General features: G+C 35.2%; 1 protein-coding gene across 1 annotated transcript in view; it reads right to left on the bottom strand.

Annotated features, from left to right (window-relative positions):
* The window catches only part of DPH6 (diphthamine biosynthesis 6), a 222252-nt gene that overhangs the window by 179076 nt on the left and 15293 nt on the right, over positions 1-27883 (bottom strand). The window contains exons 4-5 of the mRNA XM_015813576.1: positions 5910-5983; positions 2616-2734 (exon numbers count right to left, since the gene is read on the bottom strand). Coding sequence (XP_015669062.1) covers positions 2616-2734; positions 5910-5983 — 193 coding nt within the window. The remainder of the gene's footprint in view (positions 1-2615; positions 2735-5909; positions 5984-27883) is intronic.

Genomic DNA, 27883 nt, shown 5'->3' with positions numbered 1-27883 from the left:
TTTTTAAAAAAAGAAAGGGGTTTGGATTGCACATATAGTGATAACTTGCATTTTGTAGAGTTTGGGCTTAATCATAAGAACATTCTAGAGACATTAATTGCCAAGTTTATACTGAAAACCCAACTGATCCTCAATGACCACAATTTGGAGGAGAAAAAAATAATTAATTTCAAAATATTTTTAAAGATATTCTTTCCTAGGTGGACCAGCGTTTACAATTAGTAAAGTACTAAATACAATAGAAACAATAAAACAATGAGGCAAGTTTTTGAAAGCCATAAGAATGAGACAGCATAATTTAACTTGTTTAAATTTCCCAGGCAAACAGAAATGTGTTGTCTTCTCAACAAAGACCTGATAATTCGGAACTAGCTGCACTTTCATATAATACTTCAAAAAAACAGTCATAGCTAAATTCCTAATTTGGGAAAAAATATGTAAAATTTGGGCATGGAAGCCAAGAGGCAAAAAGAGTTGTCCGTTTGGACTTGATATAATGTGATTCTACCTAGTCATGCATATACCAACTTTGTCCTTTACTTGAGGCTTTCAGCTCATCTTCCAAGGCCACATTACACTTGAACATAGAACACTGTGCATAGAACACCGTTTAAGCAGCAAAAGTTGTATAAATGTATGAATGCAGGCTGCAAGTCTCAAAAGGAGATTCAGAAGCAGCACAACATATGTACTTGAAATTGCAACCATTTCATAGCTAATTCTGGAACATAATAAATATCTATCCCCAAGCCCCGGGCACGCGGCCCACTATTGGGCTGAGGCCTATTAGGAATTGGACCGCGTGAGTGGCTGGCCAGAGCTCATGCATGTGCAACTTAACTTGCATGAGCGGTGGGTACTAGAACACATGCATGCTGGCCCACCTTGCACAAGGGCTGCGTGTGCGCATGCCAGCCCAGTGCTCACACGGTTCAGTTCCCGTCTCCCATCCCAGCCAGGACACCAAGCCACAAAGGTTGGGGACTGCTGAACTAACCAACATAAGCTGGTTATACCTTGCAACTATATACTTAGTTGTATAATGACTCTATTCTAAGATATCTTAAAATAAAATGTTTTCTGTTTCTGAATCCCAAGTTCTTGCCTTCTTCACAGATATTAGATTTTAAAAGATTTAAAAAGCTACAGTTTGCTGCAGAAACTGACACAGATTTTTTTTTAACAAGATACCAAATCCTGCCAAATTAACTATCTTGTAATTTGTGATTACAAATAAATTAAAAAAAAATATTTCTCCTAATTAGTATAAACATTAGGAAAGCACTACATAAAGTTGGGATGGTCTTATTTGACTGTTCTTATCAGAAGTGATATAAAATAAAATGATTCTGGTAAAATATGACACCTGAAGAATTATTTCTCCTATCATTTATACTCCCAATAAATAAATTCCTATTTTAAACAAGGTAAATTCTTATAAAAACAGTTCACCTCATGGTGGACTGCATGATTTAATTCACACCAAAATTATACTGTGAACTTTATCAGAAATTTATTTTTAGCCACTCATGCAGAACAGATTCTTTTGTATTAGATTGGCCATTCTTTGGTCTGATGGGCCACAAACCTCTACTGACCCCAAAAGAAAAACCCTCTTTTTATCAAATTTTACACCCAAGATGTCATCTAATAACTTTGTGTGAAATACTACAGATAGGACTGTAATTCGTAAATAATGTACTGGCCTATTAATCTATTTCTCATCAGTTTGTGTATTTAGAGAACCACATACCATTCAGTAACTTGAATGTATTAATACTCTGCTTGGACTGATCTTAGTGGCCAAAGTATTTTCTACAATAGGTCAGTTCAATGTGTAAAATCACAATTTTGTCAATGAAAGTCAATGTGGTAATTTTGGATTCCAATGTAATTTCTTCTGCATACAATTATTTTTTAAAATTGCAAAACCCAATTGTCCTTGAATACCAAGTGGTAAATTAATTTTGCTGAATGCTACAATGGAGCCATGTACATAAATAAAGTAACAGAGTAACATATACAACTAAACCTGGATAGAACAGAATAGCCTGAATACAGAAAGGACAAATCAGGATAGTAATAAATATCTTTTCTTTATAATTTAGAACAGACTTTCTTAAGATAGAGCAGGAAAATACCTTTTTGGGCATACAAAGTCATTTATTGATTGATGTTAGTAAAGTTTTTATTTAATTATTTTCATTAGAAGCACCTATAATTTATAGTAATAGTGGTCCAATTTCTAGCATTTGTATAACTCTTATGAACATACTGAAAATTATTATTCTATAAATGAATTTCTCTTGAAAAATGTATTCTCTGTGCAAATGTAATGAAGAAAGTCAAAATGATTTTTTTAACTTTTTTTCATTAGCTAGTATTAATGTGTGTGTGTGTGTGTGTGTGTGTGTGTGTGTGTCTGTGTGTGTCTGTGTGTGTCTGTATTCCATACTTCTTTTCCATACTTCACTTAGTCCTGATGCAGTTTTCTGCCCTTGTGTACATTTTAATTACAAAACAGATTAATACATCCCTGTGGCTATTTTATGGTATTGACTACTTATTGACAAAGTAGATTCACCACAGTTACTAGAGACAGTTTGAATTCTTACCGATAGCTGCTACTTTTATTATTATGGCTTGAACTTTCAAGGATATAATTTCTCTCAGCAATGTGTCTTGATTCTGACGCCACAGGTATGCTAAAGGCTGCAGAGCAAGCCTTTTACAACTGTTGGCAGAAAAAAAAAGATAGATGTGTCATTATAAACACAGATCATTTAACTTTCTGAGTAACACTGCTTAATTTAGAAAAATACAATAGGTATATACTAGTAAGAATAAAGAAAATGAGAGCTAAATGCAACACTGAATCCACACACTTCCACATGCAATGAAATTTTTCTGCTCCACACCTCCTAAACAATCTGTTGCTCAAGCCCCAATCTGTTATGGAGTATCTCTTAAACTTGCACAGCAGATGTAGAGGGCAACCATATAGATTTTAAGCATTTCTTCTTGCATCTACAAATGCATCTACAAATGCAAATACAAATAGTAGCTATCCAGTGACAACACACATCACCAATACTTTAAGGTCATCATAGCTCTTCACTTAAATCAATTTCCACCGGGTTTTTTTTCCATTCTACCCCCACCCACCCCCTTCAATCAGGGGCATCAGAAGAACATTAATAGGGAGACCATGCTTTCCCTACCTGTTGAAAGAAAGAAAAACCCAAGCTAAGACCCATCAATTGGTATTCAATTTGGAGAGGCCAAGAATATCTGAGATATGTTACCGGTGGTATGTTGGCACAAAAACAGCCTGCTTAAAAACACTAGCTTATAAAAATTGAAAACAGCAAAAAAAAAAAAAGGGGGGGGAGAAGAAGAGGAAGAGAAGATGGTGATGAGGGGGTGGAGCAGCACTAGCAACAACAACATGAATGGATTGTGAGAGTGGCAACGCTAATTGAAAGAGTAATCAGAAGCAAGGGTACACTCAGACAAAACAAATGCTGTGTTTCAGAGGAAAATAACTATGAAAGGAGTCAGACAAAGCTCTGAACACATGCACTTTAGAATGAAATGACACATTTAGCCAGATATTTCTGCATCTAGAAATCTGGTTGTAATTCTTTCCTTCTTAAATGATAGACTTTATCCTTTTTCTTCCCTGTAGCCCCATATTTCACTATACTGACAAAGAAAAAAAAAGCCTCGGGCAAGCTCCTTCCTTGCTTGCTAACCTCAGTGGGATAAGGAGAAATGTATTTATTTGGGAATTTAGCCAAATGCCCTCTGGGATTTCTTTTCTAGAGGTAAAGATTCTGGGCAAATGTTATGTGCGTTCTGACTGACATGAACCTCTGGAGATTTACTTGGCTAGGAGTGCTCATTACAAATTTGATTAATTCAAGCAATGCTGCCTCGGTAATATGTAATAAAGCAACTACCTGGAATTTGGAGAGTCAATGGCTAGCCATTGATTTTTTTTTTTTAAATCAACTTTATTTGCTACATTGGGTGTTGTCCTGAAAGTACAGTCATATGTATCATTGTAAGGCAAGCAGAAAAATCACTTTGCACCATTCCCAAAAATTGGTTAGCTACATGCTCAGCTATTAAGTTTTCATAATAAAGCATAGCATCTGTAGTAATCATACATTATCCCATACTATTCCGTCCCTTTCATTTTCCAAAAACGTGGAAGCCTTCTAAGGTGACATAGATTAGGCTTTTTGGTTATACCCAGAACATCCACAGAATGCATGAGATAAAAGAGTGATATTATTATATATTTCATATGGCTAAACTGGAATAAAAATGAAATATCAGAATGGCACGCAATTAGTTCCCAACTGTCTAAAATAAAATGAACAAGATTAAAAAAAAACACTGTAGCATTTCAGTACTATGTCAAAAGTTGCTAATTAGATCTTAAAATAATAGTGTAAGAAGATAAGTTTCATATGTTCTTTTCAAATAAAAAAAGATTTCTCCAAATAAACATTTTTCATGCATTCAAAGTATTACCAAACAGAAAGTATCATTTGGGACCACTATAGCAACATTATTTACCCAAGTTTAACTTAAACATCAAAATTCCCAACAAATGGCAGTAGAAACTCTGATGCATTCATTAGCATTTGTTCTTTCATTTCTATTGGTGGAAAGTTACTGTGAAAAAAGTAACTAGTTTGTGAAGTGGAAACCTGTGGTGAACACCCATCAGTGCACTTTCAGCAATGTATTATGATTGAAGCTTTGATTACTTAAGGTGCATCTTCAATTGAAACTCATTGCTGAATGCAGATTGTTTATGGTGATGACTATGTTGACATGAGTACTGTTCATTGCTGGGCCAAAAATGTACCAATGAACCAGGAAGAACTGATCAAAAAGAATAACGTGTAATAGCAACAGAACACAAGAAAAAGATTGATGAACTGAGTAAGGACAATTGACAGACCACTCAAACAGAAATTGCTATGAACAGTTCTTCAGACGTTTTGTGCAAGATGGCTTCTACCCGAGCTGACAGCACAGACAAAAGCTTCAAGAATTGAAATTTGCAACAATTCTTGTCCTAATACAAGAATGAATTTTTTTTACAGCATCATGATAGCTGCTGAAACATGGGCTCATCATTGTGATACGGAAATGTAGTGTCAATCCATGGAATAGAATATAATTGCAAAACTAAATAAATTCAAAACTCAGGCTTTGTCAACAAAATTCATAGTACAGATCATGTTATTCCCAGGGATCTTCTTGAACCGTGTACCACTGAACTCAGAACTTTATATTACAACACTCAAAACTCTGAAAGCAATGACTGAGTAGAGTTTGGAACCACAAGAAGGAAATTTTCCTGCAATATGACAATGTTAGGCTTCACAATTTACAAGCCATCCAAATGGCAGTTGCAAAGCATGTAGCAAATGCATATGATTATGTGAAGTAAATACAGGTGACAATAGATTACAAAAGGATTATTTTCATATTTCTTTTATCAAAATACCCCTATTAAAGTTATAGAAGCAAATGTTTTCTTTCAACTCTTACATGTTTAGATAAATTACTGCAAGGTTTAACAGGAAAGGATGGGCTTCATGAAATCTATATTGTTAGAAGACAAAAGCCCATATAAAATAGGAAACATATAGCTTATCTTCCCTATCTTGATAGGATTCCCATTTTTAAGAGTTCAGTCTTTTTGATTTGATAATTATATGTTTAGCACCATGCAGACACTTAATGAAATATTTAATGAAATGTTATTACTATGCCATCTTATTTGACATAAAAGCAATGTTTCTGATCTAGTCCACACCACTGAAATCAATAGCTCTGTATGGCATGTTGCCTTTACACTGTAAGCAACATCTTATTTTACTTACACATTTTCCACACGGACTCGTTGATAATCTGAAAGAATGGCCCCTACTGAAACAGCTTCCACCCCTTCTTTATCCTGCAAAATATGTATATATAAAAACAAATTTAAAATAAATCTGCAAAGCAGTAACAAAACATTCTACAGTACATAAATCAGTAGTCATTAACAAGAGATGCCTTTAACTTCATTCAGGTGGTTTATAGTGTACTTAGATGTGTGTGTGTATAAACTTCTTTGGATCTGGATAATATTTTATATAGTAAGTAGCAGTTTTATTATGTTACATACTTTGGGAATAATTTGAGAATTATAGTATATCCATTGCAAATTCTATTTTATATAAGCAACATACTATTGAGGTATTTTTAAAAAATCTTTCAATAGATTATTCTAAATTTAAGATTTTCAAATATTTGTTGTATATAATCTAATGTGTAAAATACTTGAATTGGTATTTTTTCGCTTATAAAGCTGTTGCAAAGCTGTATAATTGTAGTTTGTGACTTGATTAGTAACTTTATTTTATTCTTGTAAGAAACCTCAAGCATAAGTAGAGCTGGTCCTCATTCAACAATACATTGAGCATCTGTTTGAATTTACAACAATGCTGAACAAGTGGTAATTATGACTTGTCCTTTTACTTAGACCCATTGCAGCATCCCACAGGGACACAATTGCAATTTGCAATCTTCCCTGCCAACTTCCAACAAGCAAAGTAAATGGGAAAGCCAGCAAGAATTCGGAAGCTGTAGTTATGTGAGGCCCTACTTAACTACCTGCATGGACCTCACTTAATGAAAGTAACTGGGATTGCTGGAACTGCTGTCAACAAGTGGTACATCATGTGGCTTTTTGATTTGCCTATAATGAGAAGTGAGCCTGAAATGGATGCAGAATATCTTCCACTGCTTATTTCTAAAAGACACTACTTACTTTTTTGAGCTATAGGAACAAATGCTATTGCCATGGTTTGGAAAGATCTCTTCCTTCCCATGATTGCTGTGAAATGTGAACTCATATCAGTTCACCAAACTTTGCAAAACTGATGTATTAGATTTACAGCTTTAATTGAAAAGAAATGTTAAAAAAATGTACAATTAATCCTTCTGTTATTAGCACCAGACAAATATCATCAAAGCATGAGGTTAATTTTCCATTCAATCAGAAAGCAACATTGTTACTCAAAGATTAGAAAATAACACCAGCAAGATATGGAAACTATACAAAGATGAATAACAGTATTCATAGTATTGAACAACCTGTATAAGCAGTCATTAACAAAACAGAACAACAGGGAATTTGGGAAGGACCCAGATGTAATTCACTCTGTATATAGTCAAGCTATGGAACTTGCAACCACAAAAATAGTGATAATTATCAGCAGATTTAAAAGTGAATTATAGACATTCAGAGAGATTAGCTACTGATGGCTATTAATCATATTGGTACCTGGGGAACTGCTCTATCTTACTTATAAGCTTCCCATAAATATCTATTATAACACTTTAAGAGCAAAATATAGGGCTACCTAAGTATATTAACTGATTTAGCAGGATTTTCCATTATTATATTTCAGCTATATAAAACCTCATTAGAGTGGAGATGTGCATACTTTTCATTTAGTAACTTGTAACCTTCAAATCTCCCACCATCCCTTTTACAATCTGATAAGTAGGGAGAATCCTTTCTGAGTTTCCTTCTCTGCCCATTATGTAGCTGTGGGCTTTGCCCTCTCTCACAGGACCATTCCTGCAGACTCAAACTTGAGACAGATAAGGAATATTGTGAAAAAACCAACAAACAAGTGCAGCTATCTTGGAACTGTGAAAATGCATCTCATATTGTCCTCTGTCAGCTATGAAACACCTGAAATATTAGGAGATGTGATGCAAGGCCAGCACAAGGGAAGACGCATAATTATGAGTGACTTCCTTAGAGAAATGGAACCACTTGCTACAGTCAAACAATTTTCTAATTAAAAGCAAAGTTAAAGGAAGAACGTCTCTGAGAATATAAATATCAGGGATGTGCTCCTGAGGCTGAAATGTTTTCAGTACATTTTTTGCTGTGAGGTAATTCTTGAAGCAGTTATGCAAAGCCTTTGGGAGGTCATTCTATCTTAGCTATTCGAGGAACAGTTTGAAGGGGGACTTGGTTCATTATGACACACACTTCCACGTGGTTCACATCTTATCAATGCTATTTTTTCTCACACTTAAAAGATGCTCTATGTATTATATGACATGCCCTATAATGTTATGGCCTCCAGTGTATATAAATCTATGACCACCTCACCCTAAGATAAGCTATTCATTCTGTTTTTAAAAAAAAAATTCAAAGAAATTATAACTTAACAGTGTCATAAAAGATTTTTATTTTATGCTATTTGATGTTGTATTAAAAAAATTGAAGGATGGGTTAAGGCACTGCAATCTGCAGCACTTGGAAGAAAAAAAGTGCCCCCCAACATTAGCAAGAAACACATTTTTATCCACAATGGAAGAAAGGAAGTATTCACTTTACAATGTGATCAAATAAAGAACAGATAGTCCTCAACTTACAAAGCTTGTTTAGTGACCATTCAAAGTTATAACGGCACTGAAAAATGACTTATAACAGTTTTTCACAGTTATGACCTTTGCAGCATTGCCATGGTCACACGATCAAAATTGGCAACGGACTCATATTTATGATGGTTGCTGCGTCCTGGGGTCACGTGATCCCCTTTTGCGGCCATCTGACAACCAAAATCAATGGAGAAGCCTGATTCACTTAATAACAGTGTTACTACTTTAACAACTGCAAAATTCATTTAATAAATTCACTTGCAAACAGAAAAATTTTTCTGTTGCTAAGTGAATTTATTAAGTGAATTTTGCCCCATTTTACGACCTTTCTTGCCACTGTTGTTAATTGAATCACTGCAGTTGTTAAATTAGTTAACACTGTTATTAAGTGAATTTGAGAACCACCTGTATTACTGCTTAACTTATTTTAATCTGATGTTACTGTGTTTATACTTGCCACGAAGGAATACATTTTCAAATTCTGAACTTTCTCTGTATCTCCCTTTCCTAAGACAGGATAAAAAGTAAGGACAAGGGTGAATTCTGTCTCTTCAAATGTACATTAATGACAAATGAAATTCTCATTAACCAAGAACAAAAAGCTTCCAGCTATATTGATTTCAGAGAAAGTCTGTGGTGTGTACAAAATGAAAAGGGACTGCTTCAGGTACCTAGAACTTAACAAGTGCCCTTGCCTTCTAGCCTTGGTAAGAAAGAAAATGCTTAAAGTGCAGGAGAATTCCCAAGTCACTGGAAGATTCAGGTATCAGGAAGCCTGTACCTAGAGGGGAAAGAAAAAGCAAGAAGGAATGTAGGAAGGACCCACAAGAAAGCAAAAAAACAAAACAAAAAACCCATTTTGCTATAGGGAGACTTGGCTTTTGAAGAGGCAGAAATGGAGATTAAGAACGGCAGCACAATCAAATAGGCTTTGACAAATGCAACATAATGAGCCACCAAATTCTCATAGTATTTGTGTAGCGCAGGCAACAGTATATTTTGATGGAGAATTCACTAATAGGAATGTTTCAAAGCATCTTTCCTTAACTATTGTTGAAATAAACAAGAAATAAAATCATACTTTGTTTTATTCAAAGGTGAAATATACGGCATGTATACTAAATATAATACCCCTTGAACATCACAGATCATATTAATTCTTAAACACCAGAAAAAACAATCTTCTTTAAAACTGAATTTTGAAAAATATCTGATACAATCTGTGGTATTTCTTGAATTTTGCTTCATCTCAAAGCATCCAGTGTTCTTCATTTTTTATTTTGTTTTGCTTAACATTATTTTTATACCGCCTCAATTACACTGGGCAGTACGCAGGAGCTACAATGACGTTATACATAATTGCATAATTTTAATAATTTATTGATGTCATCTCTCTTTGTCCCCCTATGGATGCCCCTACAGTCACATATCCTGTGCATTATTTTCTGTCATAAAGCTCTAGTTTTTCAGGAAGAGATTTTCTGCAGGTGTGGATAGTGTATATCACAATCCAAAGAGATGGTTTTGCTTGTCCCCTCTTTCCATTACAAGTCCTTATATTTCCTTCAAAGCTGTCCTTAAAGGCTGAAGAACTATTGTGGGTGAGCTTCAATATGCAAACAGTCACATAACTAGAATGAGAAGGCTCTAGTTTCTGTAGAGTACAGAAAAGGTATCATTTAATAATTAAGGACAGACGGAACAAATGTTTTACCTGCTATATTGTGCTTTATTTAATGTTGTCTATGGTTTTACTTGATTAGAACACTTGTATGAGATATCAAATGTTAAAAGTTGCAACTATCACTTAAACTCACATTTGTTTAGGAGTTACTGTGAAAAATGAAAAGTGAAAGATATCAATGCTAGATCAACCACAAAGAATTCTGTGGAATCTAGATGAACAAATTAATCTTCGATTTATGATGAGTCCGTGAAAGAAAAACCAGATACATACAATACCTCAGAGCCACACCACATATAACTGTATAGGTATTAACCAGCATATCAAATTGGGCCTACAGTGATAGGCCAGTGCAGCAATTTCAGGACAGGGGTAACTATTTATAATGGGTTTCCCCAACTGTCAGTCTGTCTGCTTCATTTTGCACCAGCTTGAAAAATATACTGCAAAAATATATGGCCCTTCACTGGTCTTTTCTGATGTCAAAAAACTAATTTGACAGATTTGGTTAGTTAGACTTGAATGGGAGCTCAACAAGGAATACTACACCAAAAAGTTTTTTTAAAAAAAAGAAGGCAGCAAGAGTAAAATACTTCCTTTTGTTGACAAGAAATCATTACAGAAATGTCCATGAAGTCACTGAGAGTTACTAGAGTTTGTATTTTATTTTCCATCCCTGATAAGCTTCTCCTCCCTATCTTTGCTTACAAGATGTCAACATTCTTCCAAGCACAGATGTATGAAGCAGACATATCTGTATATCCTTCAGATCCTTCATATATGAAAGGTTTTTTTCCCCTGCACATATTAATGTGACTCTTTGAAGATGGCTGTAGAAGCTTTCTATTTTATGGCAGGACAATAGATAACAACAGACCACCTTCTTGTTTTTAAGCAGGGATTTGAAATTAGGTTCAAACTTTCATTAAGAGGCAACCTAATTGATTTCAACTATACAGTTAGCCCTGGACTCATGACTGTTGGCTTAGCAAACTTTCAAAGTTACAACAGATTTCTGCTGGGATACTTACAACTCAGTTCCAATGGCTTGCATTTTATAGTATCCCATGGTCACATGACTGCATTTTATATTTTTGCCAAAAATCAACATTTTCAGTTTTTTTTATCAAAACCATCCCATAGTGAGCAATTGGTTTGCTAAATGACTGCCAAAAATAGGTATTAAATTGGATCTGTCATATGAATGACCCATTTTACAAGCATCATGACTTATGACCATTTTGGGCAGGCTCCATTGAGGGTTACTTGTAATTAAGAATGTTATTGAGAAATAGGCCAGAATAGAACTAATTCCACCACCCAATTAATGCTGTCAGGAAGGCATTAATTTGTGGCAAAAGAATTGCCACCACTAAAGTTATAGTTAAATTCATTGCACATAGAGAATAAAATAAGGGCAGCTTTATCGCTTTGTGCATCTCTTTACCTCAATCACCTGTAATGATGTGCTTACTTCCAATGGAAAACAAACAACTACACTCTTGAACAAAGACTACTCAAAACATTATTTTAACATTGGCTTTTTGCCAAAATATGATTGTTGCACCACAGAAATGTATTCTAAAGTTAATATTTGTTCAAAACTATATACATACATACATGAATGTTGTTCATTTAAATAAAATTGAAATGCCCTATTGATCAATGTTTTACTTAAAGCATATTAAAAAGGAAGCAGGAGAGATAAAAACTCTATATATACACTTTAAGGATTACTTTTATTTTTTTAAAAAAACTAAAAGAATGTATTATCAAAATACTATGTGATACCCAATTGACTTGTGAATTAAAAACAGTATAACTACATGTGGTTTTTAATCCTCTTGTTACACCGTTCTTTGAGTTCAGCAAGAAGAAAATTAGTGACAATGCTTTCCATTTAATTAGTATATTACATGCACTGTAATTATTAGTGGGAAATGTTATATTAATGAAAGTGAAAGTTAGCAGTAAATTACCTTGTAGTTTTTGTCAATTTCCCAAGCTACTGCTCCTTAAGATAACCCCTCTCCCTATAGTGCTTTTGGTTTTTTTTTCTTTGCCTGATAAACATGATGATTAAAAAGCACACAGTGCAAACCTTTGATACTTTTTAAATTAAATCCATAGCCAGCCTAAGGGCTGTGTTGATTTCAACTAAATGTGTCAGTTAATCAGATAAAAAAATTATCAGTAACTCAAAGAAACAGCAGCCTAAGGCTTCATCAGAGCTAAGGAAAGCTGAACCAAATAAGATATTCAGACAATATCACATTATGAGTAAAGGTTACTGATAAGCATAAAGCCAAATAGGGCTGCTCATCACCTTAATAATATCTACCTTTGGAAAACCATTACATACAAAAATCAAATTATCACTTTTAAAAAAGCAATTAGAAAAAAGGGTTACTATGCCAATATACTATTAATTTGAACATGCATTAGGAAAAGCTTATAATTATACTTGCAAACATGCATGCTTCTTTAAGACTAACAAGATGAGATAATATGAGATAAACAGACAAATAATATGAAAGAATGATATGCATAATATGAAATAATAATATGAATTCACATTTGATACAAGTTTTCAATTTGGAAAGTATCATAGTGCCAAATAATAAATAAAGCTAACTGATTCAGATATTTACTTTTACAATTTCATAATCAACCTTGGTAGAAATGAATGCTATTTAATCAGGTTACTATCTCCATCATTTTTCTCAGCCAGTAACATTATATTAGCCCTGAAAGATGTTACAGGATGTCTGCCACCCTGTAGGAAAAAGGGGTGCTTTTCACAACTCCAATCAAATGCTATCTTATATTTGGGGAAGCAGGGAATTGGGTAGAAACAGTAAGTGACAGTCCAAGGCCAAAAGCTTAATCACAATGTCTCAAAGGCAGCCTATGTCCCCATGGCCTTCTCAATGCCTCAGGTCTTTAAAATGTGCAAGTAGGTCATTGCTGGGTTCAAAAATGGCACTAAACCATAATGTAATTTGCATGAATTTGGCATGGTATTAACTGGGAACCCAGCCAATTAAGGCACCAAAAGACTCTTTGCTGATTTTGCTGCTGTGGAGTAAATGATTAGCTTTTAGAGGTATAAAACAGCTTCCCTGTAAACTTATACAGAGGGCTAATAGGATCTGATGGTTGCTAACCTGGGAAGGCTATTATAAAAAGTGGGTATGATATCTATTTATTTGCCATATATCTAATCTTTTCCTGCTCCTGGCAGCAAAGTCCTTCAAAAGAATCTGAAGTTGTAGCGATGCAAAGAAACTGGGGTAACTGCCAAAATAAACATCAAACTTTAGTTTGCATTTGTTTTTTATTTCCCAAATGTTTGTCTGAAATAAATAGAAGTCAAAATTGCACACAAAACACCTTCACCTATTTGTCATTTCAGCAAATTAATGAAACGATGACAGGAATCGCTTCATGATAGTTCCTTTTTGTTAAACCACTGTAAATCAGATACTAAGGATAGATCCAAATAACCATTTGCCATTAATCACCTTATGGGTAGAATCTGACATAACAAAAATCTTCTCTACTGATAGCAAAGATTCTGCAATTTCCTTCTGTAATTTCCATAGCATTCTTCAATCTGAAATAACATAATTCTCATATGTACAAGAAGGAGGAGTTACAAAAGAATATTTTCCCCATGGTATTTTGGATCCTGATGTTAGTGAGAACTTAAATTAGATGTATAAACCTAAAAATGTGATTATACAGTAAGTTTTACATAGGGCATACACCAGACATGTCAAACTCACGACGTCACGTGACGTTGCGCAACATATCGGAGCTTTTTTGCCATTGCCGGCAATGGGGTGGGCGCGGCTCCGGTATGATGAAACCGGCCCACGGGCTGGCAGTTTGACACCCCTGGCATACACAAGTTCAGTCAGTGCTTAAGTAACTGAGCCACAGCTATAAGAGTAAATGATAAATACAATATAAGGGAAAAAAATAGTCCTAAAATCATTCATGGAGCATGAAAATACATCAATAATTCTACCCCAGACTAAACAAAAGCAAAAGATTTTAGTCTATAGCCTTTTTTACTATTTTTTTTTAAGCTTCAGGCAGAAAATAGGCCTTTTAAATATATAGAGTTCATTAAGGGGATCCATTAAATGTCCCACACTAGTAAAAGTTTTTGCATTCAGAGTGCAGTTATGAACCAGAGTTTTAATGGCCATGTTGAGAACATGGTCGTCTATATATTTAAATCTGATCCTTTAAAGAAAATAACATGACATCATCAAGGAAATTATTAAAAATTATTACTTTATCAAATTTTCAGAAACAGATCAATAGTACAAAAATACCCATTTAGGAACTGGAACATTCCATATTTCAAAATTAAGTAGACACTACTGAAATATCAAAGTATGTACACTTTTATGAATTTCAGGTCTTTCCTGTTCCCATTATTTCCAACATGAAGAGCTTTAATCATTCCTCCATTGGAGGAAGCATTCTGGTGATACTAAAAAAATGCTTGGTTGTATATGGGACACTTTGGATGCCAAGCTCTATTTTCCATAATACAAGAATATTACAAAACAAGTATTTCAGTTTTCATATCATTAAGGATTATAAAGCAATTACTTTCAGCTGAAAGGAACCAATTACTAATGAGTCACTCAAATGATCATTAACAAAGGATTTTGCAAATTGCAATTTTAATGGTATTTGAGTAAAAATCTCTGAAGAGAAAATGAAATAAAGAAATGAAATTAACTGATCAAATCAAAAGAAATTACAGTTTAACAATGACTTGTCATTTATTTACCATAACAAAATAAACGCATAGGGAGATTTTACAAAAATACAAGGGATTTTTTTTTTTGTAAAAATGAGCTATTGGCCACAACTGTGAAACAGCTTATTCACAAATAGTGACATAGACTTTAATATATTCTATTGGAGAAAAAAGTGACTTGAACATCTTACCTGGTGCTGCTTAGACTTCAAAATTTGGGTTTAAGGCCGCTTACAAACAAATAGCAGTACTTAAGGAGTTTATAAAATGTTTATATTGGTATATTTTCATCTTTTTCAAGATACCATAGATCAGAGGTCTTCAAACTTGGCCCTTTTATGACTTGTGGACTTCAACTACCAGAATTCCTCAGCCAGGCAGGCCAAAAACCGCCCCTGCTCTGCCTGCCCTGCCCTCACCCCCTGCCCCTGCCTGCCCACAGGGCCACCCACTGCCTCCACAGCCCGCCACAGCGCCATGGTGGCCATGCCCTCCGCCCACGCCCCCATTACCAACGGGGAGTGAAGGCGGAGACTTGTCCCCCCTGCCTGGCTGCCATGTCCTTGGCTGCGCTGCTCCGCATGGACCGCGCCTGGGGCAACTCTTCTTGGGGGGGCTGCTGGTGAGGAGGGGGGCGTGGGTGGAGGTGTGGCTGGGGGACAGCAGGTGTGGCCACAGAGAGGGCTCTGAGTACCACCTCTGTCACGTGTGCCATAGGTTCGCCACCACTGTCCTAGGTTAATGTTATTAAAAACATTTTCTATTCTATTGTTAATAATGATGAATAATATAAATATAGCATTAGGACTTGATCCAAAGCAGAATTAAAATTGTGGATCTTTCCTGTTTTCTTTGTCATTCTTGTGTGCGTGTGTGTTTGTGGTGGTGGTGCTGCTGGGACCTAGAAATTCCCGTGCAAGAGCCAAATACAAAACAAGGTGTCCATTAAGCCATAGGAAAGGTGGGAAAAAGAAGCATCAGTTTTAAATTAGGTAGTTATCTACTTACAACTGCAATTGGGCCTAGAATTTTGGTTGCCTTACAATGCAATCGTTACACATGAACAAATCTGATTTTAAGACCGTTTATACCATGGTTAAGCAAATCACACAATTGTTAAGTGAATCCAGCTTCTCCAACTGATCTCAGAAACCAGTTGGAAAGGTGCCAAAACATGATCACACAACCGCCGGATACTGCAACCAATACTAAATGTAAGGCAGTTGCTATGCACCCAAATTGCAATTCTGTGACTGTAATGTAATGGTCATAAATGTAAAGACTGATAGTAAATCACTTTTTTCCAGGACCATCATAAGATGAACCATCATATGTTGAGGGCTGCCTGTAACGAGTTAAGAAGGGATTCATTTTGCTCAAGGGCCATGCTACTGCTTTTAGCTGTTACAAGTAGGATAATCACTACTAAAAGCCAACATGGGTTTGTCAAAAACAGATCATGCCAGACAAACCTTATTACATTCTTTGATCAAGTGACAAAATTAGTGGATCAGAGGAATGCTGTGATATAATTTACTTGGACTTCAGTAAGGCATTTGATAAAGTAGATCACAACCTACTACTCGATAAGATAGAAAAAAGTGGGTTAGACAGCATCACCACCAGATGGATTCGTAGCTGGCTGACCGGCCGTACTCAGCGTGTGGTCCTCAATGGAACTGCATCTACATGGAGGGAAGTGTGTAGTGGGGTGCCCCAGAGCTCTGTTCTAGGCCCAGTGCTCTTTAACATCTTCATCAACTATTTGGACGACGGGATAGATGGGGAACTCATCAAATTTGCGGATGACAACAAGCTGGCAGGAATAGCCAACACTCCAGAAGACAGGCTTAAGATACAGGAGGACCTGGACAGACTTGAATACTGGGCGCTATCTAACAAAATGAAATTCAATGGTGAAAAAAGTAAGGTTCTACACTTATGCAAGAAAAACCAAATGTACAGGTATAGTATAGGGGGTACCTTGCTCAATAGTAGTAACTGTGAGAGGGATCTCAGAGTCCTAGTGGACAATCACTTAAATATGAGCCAGCAGTGTGCTGCAGCTGCCAAAAAAGCCAACTCAATGCTGGGCTGCATTAACAGAAGGATAGAATCAAGATCACGTGAAGTATTAATACCACTTTACAATGCCTTGGTAAAGCCACACTTGGAATACTGCATGCAGTTTTGGTTACCATGATGTAAAAAAGATGCTGAGACTCTAGAAAGAGTACAGAGAAGAGCAACAAAGATGATTAGGGGACTGGAGGCTAAAGCATATGAGGAACGGTTGCTGGAATTGGGTATGTCTAGTTTAACGAAGGGAAGGACGAGGGGGGACATGATAGCAGTGTTCCAATATCTCAGGGGCTGTCACAAAGAAGAGTGAGTCAAGCTATTTTCCAAAGCGCCTGAGGGCAGGATAAGAAGCAACAGATGGAAACTAATCAAGGAGAGAAGCAACCTAGAACTAAGGAGAAACTTCCTGACAGTTAGAACAATTAACCAATGGAACAACCTGCCTCCAGAAGCGGTGAATGCTCCAACACTGGAAGTTTTTAAGAAGAGGCTGGACAATCATCTTTCCGAAATGGGGTAGGGTTTCCTGCCTGAGCAGGGAGTTGGACTTGATGACCTCCAAGGTCCCTTTCAACATCATCATCATCATCATCATCATCATCATCATCATCATCATCATCATCATCATTATTATATAAATTTAACAGGTGAATTTAGAATTTAGATTTGTAAAGAGCCACCCAGGCCACTGAATTCAGTCTTCTTGCTCAGTGCAGAAATCCAACTGAAAGTATTCCAGAAAGATGGCTGTGTAGCTTCTACTAGATACAACCCATTAACATAACACACATGATTTCATCATATAGCTAAATAATAAATGCAGTTTTTTTTCTATTCCACAAATCTTTAAAATACCAAGAAAAGGATATTGCAAAAGATAGGAGATAATATTGAAGGGAATCTTAATTTCAAGCTTGATGACCGCATCTTCCAAAGAATAATGCGGACTAAATTTAATGAAGCATTACGCAGAGAATTCAATCAGAATACTGTGTGTCAGGTTTCTTTGTTGTGTGATACTGACAGTAACACATCAAATGGCAGATAGGCATTTCATGAGCTGACATGAAGGAGAGTGAGTTGCAGGATTAATTCATTGCATAACGATCATTGAAAGCAACAACATTATTATCTTAGAAAGGGGAAGCTATTCTTAATATTCATTTTTGCCTGTGTACTAATTTTTAATGGGAAAAACTTAATACAAAGCCATAAAACTATTTTGTTGATTCAGACCTTACCCAAAATGATATCAGTAGTAAAATATACTAGAGGCAATATGGCAAACATCTTTTTTAAAGCTTCCATTGCACTTTAGACAAGGCCCAGACAAAAAACATTTTCAAAGGGTAGAAATAAGGACTGCATACCTATGGAATGGAGAAAGTTAAACATGCATTTTGTTACCTCCTAATGAAAGACAAAAAGCAAAACCACATTCACTATTCTTTATTAATCCACCCACATGTCCTCTAGTAATCAACATCAACAATTCCTTCAGCTTTTCTCTAGTTCCCATGATCTCTTCACCTGACTGCTACCCCCTATAAATACGTGGAAGTTGCTGTCGAAGCCATTGGAAGCAGGGTGATTCAGTGTGACAATCGAATTTGTGCATGAATAGTTTCTTTTATTGACAATTTTCAAAAGCCTTCCTAGGTGAGGTGTCTTAAAATTCACTGAACAGGGACCAAATGTCCATGGCCTATATTATATAGTATATCATCAATAACACACCATTCTGTACTGCCATAAAATAACATAATTGAACCTATGTCACCATTTCTATTACACCACAGTGCTTTCTGAAATTCTATCTTTAGTTTACCATGACTTTCCCCCACTGCATTGCTCACCTTCTTTCTTCCTCTTTCCTCCCTCATAATTCCAAAAATATCTTGTAAAATATGAGATAAGATGACGACAATGATGAATAATTATTTTAAACCAAACACAGACTGTTATCTCATGTCTATGATGTGCGTATTGAATGCATGTTTATTTTCAATGATTCTATGCTTTCTGTCATATTTTTAAAAAAACATTCAGTTCTACAGAAATGCTTTCTTTATGGTTAGTTTCTGATTTTAAGTGCTTACATAGTGACTTTTATAACATTGTATATTTTGGAAGGTGTGCAAAAAGACTCAGACAAACTATTAGCATTCAGAGAAAAGATCAGAAACATGATAAACAACTGTACCCAAATAAACTGCAATGCAGACTGAAACAATGCTTTCTGAATCACAAAGAAATTTGACTAAATGTACAATTTTATATTTTTTAAATTAGAACCAATGACCATCCCTTCTGTTTTTATTGCATAAGGACTACATGCCCCGTATGCAAATGAGTATTCAGAAGCACATTTTCATTCAATTTCCACATACGCTTCTTTATCAAGTACGAAAATCCAGACTGAGTAGCTGCTTCTGCAAATGTTGTCTTGCAGAATCCTAAAACTGTGTCTCTATTTAAAAAAACCTGACTATTTTCTGTACTCCTTCCCACTTATTACAAATCCACAACAGGGGAGAGGAAGATAATGTGTTAATGGCTCTCAATTAATTTGCTAAATTTATATATACATCAGCATTAGCTACAAGGCTGTCTTTTTAATGGCTCATCATACATTATCAGAAATTACTTGCTTCATATATATCAGGAGTCACCATATCTAGCTGAGTTTATTACACTAAGCCATATAATGAGTATGATTCTTACCTAGTCCAATGGATAAACTTAGCTACTAGGGTTAATAAGCTATGTTTTATGACTTAATGTGATATGAACTGCAGGCAACTATGGCTAACAGAATTATTTACAAAATCCCAGCATAGTCCAATGGGTTGAATCCTACCTACAAAGTCATAGGCAATGTTTAAGATACCACTGCAGTAAAGCAAAAATCTCCAAAATGGAAAGGGAAGGAGTTCCTGTGGCTTTTACTTCACTAGCTTTTGCCGACTATAGTGTTTCAAGGCCACTAAGCCAGTGCTGTCCAAAGACATTTCCACAGTCATGTGGCCAGCATCATGGAGCACTGTTATCTCCCAAATGGAAGACAAGGTGACGAAATAGCAAATCTCCTTGTGCCACTGTATTCCATACTTCCATGGAGCAGTCTCAGACATGGTTTGGCAAATATATCAACTGTAGTTTAAGGCTACAATGCAGGCAAACTGGGTTGTGCATCTCCTCACTTGGCTTTTTCCATTTCATTTGTCACTTAAAATAGTGGTAGAAGGTTTAGTGCTTACCACAAAGAAATTTATTCCATTAATGCAGCAATGTAACGTCAGATAGCAGCCTGGCTTATGCTTGAACTTTGCTAGGCACTGTGTAAGCACATTTGCACACAGGCACACACATGGACTATAATCCCAAGAACGTGTACTAAATCATTTAAAAGCATCACAACACTCCTTCAGCAATATAGTGATTACTTTCAGAAGTGTAATTACTTTTCTTTTTCAAAAAGCTAATCTCAACATTAATACTCTGCCTTGCTTTGGCATCAAAAGAGCAAAATTCAGGAGATGACAAGTATTTGTCCAAAAATTCTGTTTGAGATATTTACGTAACTTCTTGCTTCCAATCAAATTATTAAAAACAGACACATGATTGTGACCAGTGCAGTTCTCTGTTTCTCTGAAGTTGGCAATCCCTGGTTTGTATTATCTTTTCTCTCACCTTTCTAAGCAGCAGCAGTGATTTTACAGCCTCACATCTATGAAAGCATGCATCCAGACTGACACGGTACAAACAAGCAAAACAGAATGGATGTGTCTTGCCATAGTTACATTTTTAGGGGAAATAAGTGACTGAGTAATGATTTAAAGTAGGAAGCTCCAGGTCCCACATTTGGGAAGAGCTGGGATTTTTGTTTTTCTTTATATCAACTGTAGTTTAAGGCTACAATGCAGATTTTTTTCTGCCTCTCCCCCTCCAAAGAAAAAAAAATGGAGGGAAAGAGTTTGGCAGTTATTAAATTCAAGGGTCATGTGGATCTTCCAACTACTCATCTCACTGTAAAGTCTTAAGGCATAATACATTTTTTTTAAATACACGAACTCCTTGCCACATTTTTTCACAGTGCAGTTAATTCACTGGAAATGCACTTGGCTCGGAATTAGGAAACATCTCCCCTCATGTTTTCCCTCAAGAGTAGTTAATCAACTGTAAATACATTTGGACAAAACCCAGTTTTCCTAGGGTTTGCATTGCAGATCTAAACAAATGCCTTATGCAAATCACTTAATATACTATCCTTTTTCTCAGTGTTAATTGTACCACACCCACCTTTTAGTGCAACACGTATATGTATAAAAGAAGATGAGTCTCATGGCAAATGTTGCTCTGAAAGCATTTATTGATTCTTTCCCTGAAACATAATTCACCATTCTGTAAAGCAGTACTTTGGGGAATGATGATGCAGGCAATGAATAAGTCACCCTGGCAATTGGGTAATAAATAACAACTGGCCCATTTTCTCTATAATTCCTCTCTCACTCCCCATCAGTGTAACATGAAGAACTGACAAACCAGATACTCTCAGAATCAGAATATATTTAATAGAGAGTAAAATTAGAAGCAAGTTGAAATAAGGTTGACAGTAACCAAGAAAGGAGGGGTGGATATTTAATATTTCATTAAGACAAACTAGAACTTGTGACCTGCATCACTGATAGTTTAGGAATTTATGTATTAGGAAGATAATACAAATATTTAAGAATATTTTTTATTACCTAAGACAATCCATCTTTTATTTCCATTTCATTTGTTCCTACTATTTAAAAACAGTTAAATTTCCATTTTCTATAGAATATAAAATTAAGGAAGCTGTCAAGAAAGGAAATCTAAACAGTTTTCAAAGAAGGTTTGTCTTACAAACTGAACAGTACTTTACAGATTTTAAGCTATAACAAAAAACTGCATAGTTTCAAGCTACATAGGACTAACCAATTCTGCCTCTACATAATTTTTTTCTGCATTAAAGAGAAACTTCAAGAAGTGTGAAGACAGAGTTAATTACATATCCCTGATGATAAGAATGCAAGGCAAAGGGTTGTCACCCTTACACTTGAAAAACATCACAAGAAGAGGGATCCAAGCAAATAGACCAGAATAATCTGTTTAAGATTAAATAAAAGATTAGAGGGTCATACCTCAATAAGCGGGGTACAGTGCCAGATTTAAGCATTTGGCTTCTTTAGTCCCAAATTAATGTCCATTATTTGTGATACAATGAATGTGCATAGAGAATATGGTTTACAGAGATATGCCAGGACCAATACCTAGGCATTTTTTAAAAAACACACACACAAGATAATATTTAGAAGTATTAAGAAGGAAGCACAATACAATCAATTTGCAAGATTCTGTATTACAGCCAATTTCCAGTTTTAGTCTTCCTGTGGAATTGATTTCTTCTCTGGTCTACATCTGCCTAGTGTGGCTTGACACTATGCAAGAAGATTTAGGACTCTCCATGACTAAATCAAATCTGAAATGTCAGGGTCAAATTTTCAATCTGTGTCAGTAAACACTTATGGTCTGCCTATAGAATATGCTGAGCTTATTTCTGAGCTGTAAGCCCTGGGTTACAAACCATAATAACTGAGATCATGAAACATACTGAAGACAACATCAAACATCGCAATGTGAATCAAATGATCACCTCTCAAAACATAGCTTTATACATTTTATATAGCTTTAGTTAAGTCCTAGAACCCATTCAAAGTGAATGAATGAATGAATAATGAATCTTCAAAACGTACTCCGCCTGTTTTTTGAGGTTCATATGAGGTTCATATGATTTCTCTGGATTTAGTGGCTTATGGGAAAATTGGCTCCATTCACAACCCCAGTCAAAAGCAGAAATTATTCAATCACTGTTAAGCTTGGGAAAATGAGCAATTTGGCACACAAAATGTTCACCTCTCAACCTGCCCAAAGCTGGAAATGCCATGTATGTTCCAAAGAACGGAGGAACAAACAAGCATTTCCTTCTAAAGGCCAAAGCAGGACAGTTCTGACCAGTCCCACCCAGCGTCTGAACAAATGAAAGGTCCAGGAGTTCAAACCCCTCTGCATTTTTTAAAATCTCCCTCTATTTCCAATTCTGTGCAAAAAAAAAAGTATTGAACTACTTATATTAAATAGTCAACAATTCCATTCTGCAGGCAAACACAAAGGGAAAACATGCTGACTGTACAAGGTGGAAAAAGTCTACAATTGAGATGGAAGCTTCTCAACGTTTTTATTTTCCAATTTTAATGACTCAGAGGAAAGAGAATCTATTTGTATCTTTCAGATTTGGCAGCCTGTAAGATAGTCAAGGACAGTTGGATATTGCAGCTTGCTTGAAAATTCCAAGAATGGAAAAAGTATCAGAATGGATAGGATTTCCTATGAAATATTCCCTATTACTGGGAAATGATGGGAATTGTAGTCCAGCATACATGAAAATATATTTTGGGAAATACCGTTCTAAAGCACAAATAATAAAAATAGACGTCTCTTTATATTAAGCATTCTAAGACATTTTAAAAGCTACATAAACATAATTTAATAAGGATCTGGCCATTTTGTTGAAAAGTAGTACACACCAGTCTACAAAGTAAAATGTACACTGAATAAACGGATTTCTTCATGGTATATTTCTTTCACTTATAAATAATAGGAATTTCCTTTCATAATTTAAGATGAAAATCAAACAATGTTGTTTGGTGAGGGTTTTGAGGAGGGAGGGTGAGATGCCATAAAATTATCATTGACATTTTAATTAAAAGAAAGAAATGTATGGAAGAAAAACAGGGCACTTCCCATAACATTCAGCGATAGGTGCTCTGTCATTCTTTGAAAAAATCTTACTAAATTACCCAACCACTCACTCGGCAGAACAGCTATAATTCATTGTTCCTGTAATATAGTCGATATCTATCATTATTTTAATTAAACTGAATCTTAATTCATTATCTTCACTTCGATATACCTTGTTATTTTTATCACCATGATAGCATATTATCTTAGCTATCAGAGCTTTGAAATATTTTTTTCTGCAAAAGAGGTCATCAATACTTGAATTGTTTATCAAAAATTCAGCTACAATTTATTTAAACACTTTTCCTTAGAAACAAGAATTGTAATAGCAGACACTTTCCTAACTAGCTACATCTTTTGCATTCTTAAAATCTAAATTATACATGTCTCTCATTATTTAATTCAGAGATATGCATTCAGAAGCCTTAGGGCCACATGCACCCTATCCTGAAATACTTGGATATGGTCCCAGAGACCTCCAAAGTTGTTACCGAATTCTAATTTTTAATATGACAGAAAATAGAAACTAAATACATGATTGCACACTGATCACATCAACTTCACTTTTACTTAAATTTTTACTAAAATGAAATTTTAATTTTTGTCCTCATCCCACATTACTCCAAAACCAAAGTCCTTGCTCCCGAGATGGGAATAGCTGTGAATTTCAGGATATTTATCCTGATTTCATAAATCTTTTTTCTTCTTTGGCATATTTGTATAACTTCTATAGCAGTTAATCAGAAACATATATCTGAATTTAGTTGTGTGCACGAAGGTATTTCCCATGGAAACTCTTGCAATGTGCTTCGGAAAGAATATTACTCTGTCACGTATTTTGCTTCTAGCATAGTTTTCTTATAGAAATATTCCTTTTATTTATTGCAATTGATTCATGTTGATTTCTGCATTCTGCATAAATATTATAATTAATTTTGGGGGAGGGGTTAATACCAAATAATCATCCAGTTTGCGGAAAAGCTGCTTCTTAATGATTTTCTCAATTATGAGAACTATTTGCCACTTTAAACCCCCATTTTTACCCAATATTGTTGTACTGAATTCTGTTCATAATGAATACAAAAGATAAGATGTTTTAATTAGAGCTTATTAATTACTGTTTTTATCAGTTGGAATCTCTATAATTACACTGCGGTCCAGATAGATGGCAACACCTAGCTGGCTGTTGCGGACCATAAAAAGCTAAGCAGAATTGGACTTCATTTCAGAAGTTGGAAAATAACACATACACACTCAAGGCAAAGAAGAGAAAGCAAACAACTTTCATATTGTAGCTAAGACTAGATCAGCGGTGTCAAACTGCCGGCCTGTAGGCCGGTTGCATCATGTGGAGGCCAGAAAGCCGGCAGCACAGGTTCAAGACCCAAGTGCCATGTAACAAGGTGAGCTCCCATCCTAGCCCTAGCTCCTGCCTATCTAGCAATTCGAAAGCATTCAAATATGAGTAGATAAACAGGTACCACTTCGGTGAGAAGGTAACAGCATTCCGTGACATCGTGCTGGCCATATATAATAGTGGAAATGCCTCTGGACAGTGCTGGTTCAATGGCCTTGAAATGGAGATGAGCACCACCCTCTATAGCCAGCAACGACTAGCAGAGTATAACCTATATATCAATTCTGGAGAATACTTTGAAGGTCTAAGAGGACACAATAAACCTGCACAATCTATCAGAAACATTGCATGAATTTTAAATTGCACAGTTAACAAGTTACTAAGTTATTCTTGGATCTATATCTCAACTTTATTTCAGGACTTTCTCCATTTCTCTATGCAATAAGATGATAATAATAATAATAATAATAATAATAATAGTAATAATAATAGTAATGATAAAGTTGGAAGGGACCTTGGAAGTCATCTAGTCCAACCCCCTGCTCAGGCAGGAAACCCTATACCATTTCGGACAAATGACTGTCCAATCTCTTCTTAAAAACTTCCAGTGTTGGCGCATTCACCGCTTCTGGAGGCAGGTTGTTCCACTGGTTAATTGTTCTAACTGTCAGGAAATTTCTCCTTAGTTCTAGGTTGCTTCTCTCTTTGGTTAGTTTCCACCTGTTGCTTCTTGTCCTGCCTTCAGGTGCTTTGGAAAATAGCTTGACTCCTTCTTCTTTGTAGCAGCCCCTGAGATATTGGAACACTGCTATCATGTCCCCCCTTGTCCTTCTCTTTGTTAAACTAGACATACCCAATTCCGGCAACCGTTCCTTATATGTTTTAGATTCCTGTGGGGATGACTGCTACTCAAACCAGGCACAGAATAACATTGAATATGAGTCTTCCCAGACCTATCTCTGCCATCTAAATCACTACACCACACTGACTCTTTACTTAAATGCACCCATACTTTATAACTTAAAACATATAAAGAAAATTAGTAGAAAAAGACTATTGTTCAAATGGCTAGAAAATATTCTCATAAAATCAATAATTTATTCTGATACATTAGGAAACATACAACAAATGCAAAGCAATTCGGACAGTTTATTTTAATATAGTATTAGAGCATTATTTTCTAGAATACAGATAAATCAAAATTTATTTAAGAAAAAAATGCTTCTAAATAACTTAAGAATAATGTAACATCCTGTTTTCACACACACACCATCCTAAGAATATTTAAATCTTCCACGTACAAGAAATTGCATACACACAGCCTACAGAGGGCACTGTTGTATCAGCTTTAGAATATTTTGGGGTGCTGCACTGATCTGTAAAAAGGAGCTGTCAAAACTATCCAATTCTCAGAATGTGAAAGAGGAAAATGTAGTAAGCTTACTCCATTTGTAACATCCCAAAGAACAAACCAAGATTTTCTAACTGGATTTGAGAGGAAAATATAAACTTTGCAGCAACCTGTTGGACTGAATATGCCACTATAGTATATATAAGTAGAATAAGTCCTGGTAGTTGGTCCATTTAAAAAAGATAATTTAATCAGAGAACCCTAATCTTCACAAATCAGTTTCACTAAAATCCCATGTTGTGATCAGCAGAAACAACATGCATGAGTGAATTGAATTCTATCACTTGGAACAGGGTATTAATGCTGTACAGTTCTGGTTTTAAAAGACTAATTCTGTCCTTCCAGCTTTGTAGATATTAAAAACAGTAAGACATTATAACTAGCAATATAGATATAAAATTGCCAAACTTAAGTTTTCAAAAAAGCTTACCATAAATAACATTACCATCTCCATGTTAATAAAAGAGATGCTATGGATTTTATTAAAATAACATTACAAAGAAGAGATAATGACTTATTTTATGTATAAGTAAAAATAGTACCAACATCCCATGTTTGATTACAAAATACCATAATTTTGATTACAAAAACAGGAAATGTAAATTACCTGCATCAAACTAATCAAACTTGATATCTATGCAAAATGTATGTTTGATGTATTATCAAAATAGCAGCAATATTCAGAGGGATTTTTTCTCTGTATGAACCTTTTGTCTGTAACATGTTTAAATTAATACTTCAATTTCATTTATTTCAACATTTATTTAAGCATGTGTAATTGAGTTCTGCTACTACAAGGTGATTGAGGACTAAATAAAGAAGAAATACTATTTTTCATTCATTCTGTTGTTTAATAAGGACATCCTATATATAATCTGAGAATTCCCTTAGCTACTCCCATCTCATAAAAAGATGATGTTTTTAGTTCCTTTGTTGACATTATTATCTTCAAGACTAGCTAATTCCAAAACTAATTCTCACGATTCAGCATCTTCAGTGGATCTACACAGGATTCAGTCCTAAAATGCAAGCTTTATTTCTTAATCAAGAAATAAAGGGTTTCCTAAATATTTTTTATATATTTATACATACATACATACATACACACACACACACACACATATTGCAAATCCACTCATGTGTCACAGTAAATCCAAGAAAATTGATTTTAAAATGTGATTGCTATAAAGATTATTAAAGCAAATCACAGATTTCATTTTTGCAAAAAAGATCCAATAGTAGTTGTGTAGCAATATTAATTTTAAG

The sequence above is a fragment of the Protobothrops mucrosquamatus genome, unplaced genomic scaffold (genome assembly GCF_001527695.2).
Source record: "Protobothrops mucrosquamatus isolate PMUCROS unplaced genomic scaffold, P.Mucros_1.0 scaffold170, whole genome shotgun sequence".
NCBI lineage: Eukaryota > Metazoa > Chordata > Lepidosauria > Squamata > Viperidae > Protobothrops > Protobothrops mucrosquamatus.
The sequence above is the reverse complement of the archived record's forward strand: the minus strand, read 5'-3'. Positions and strand labels throughout refer to the sequence as shown.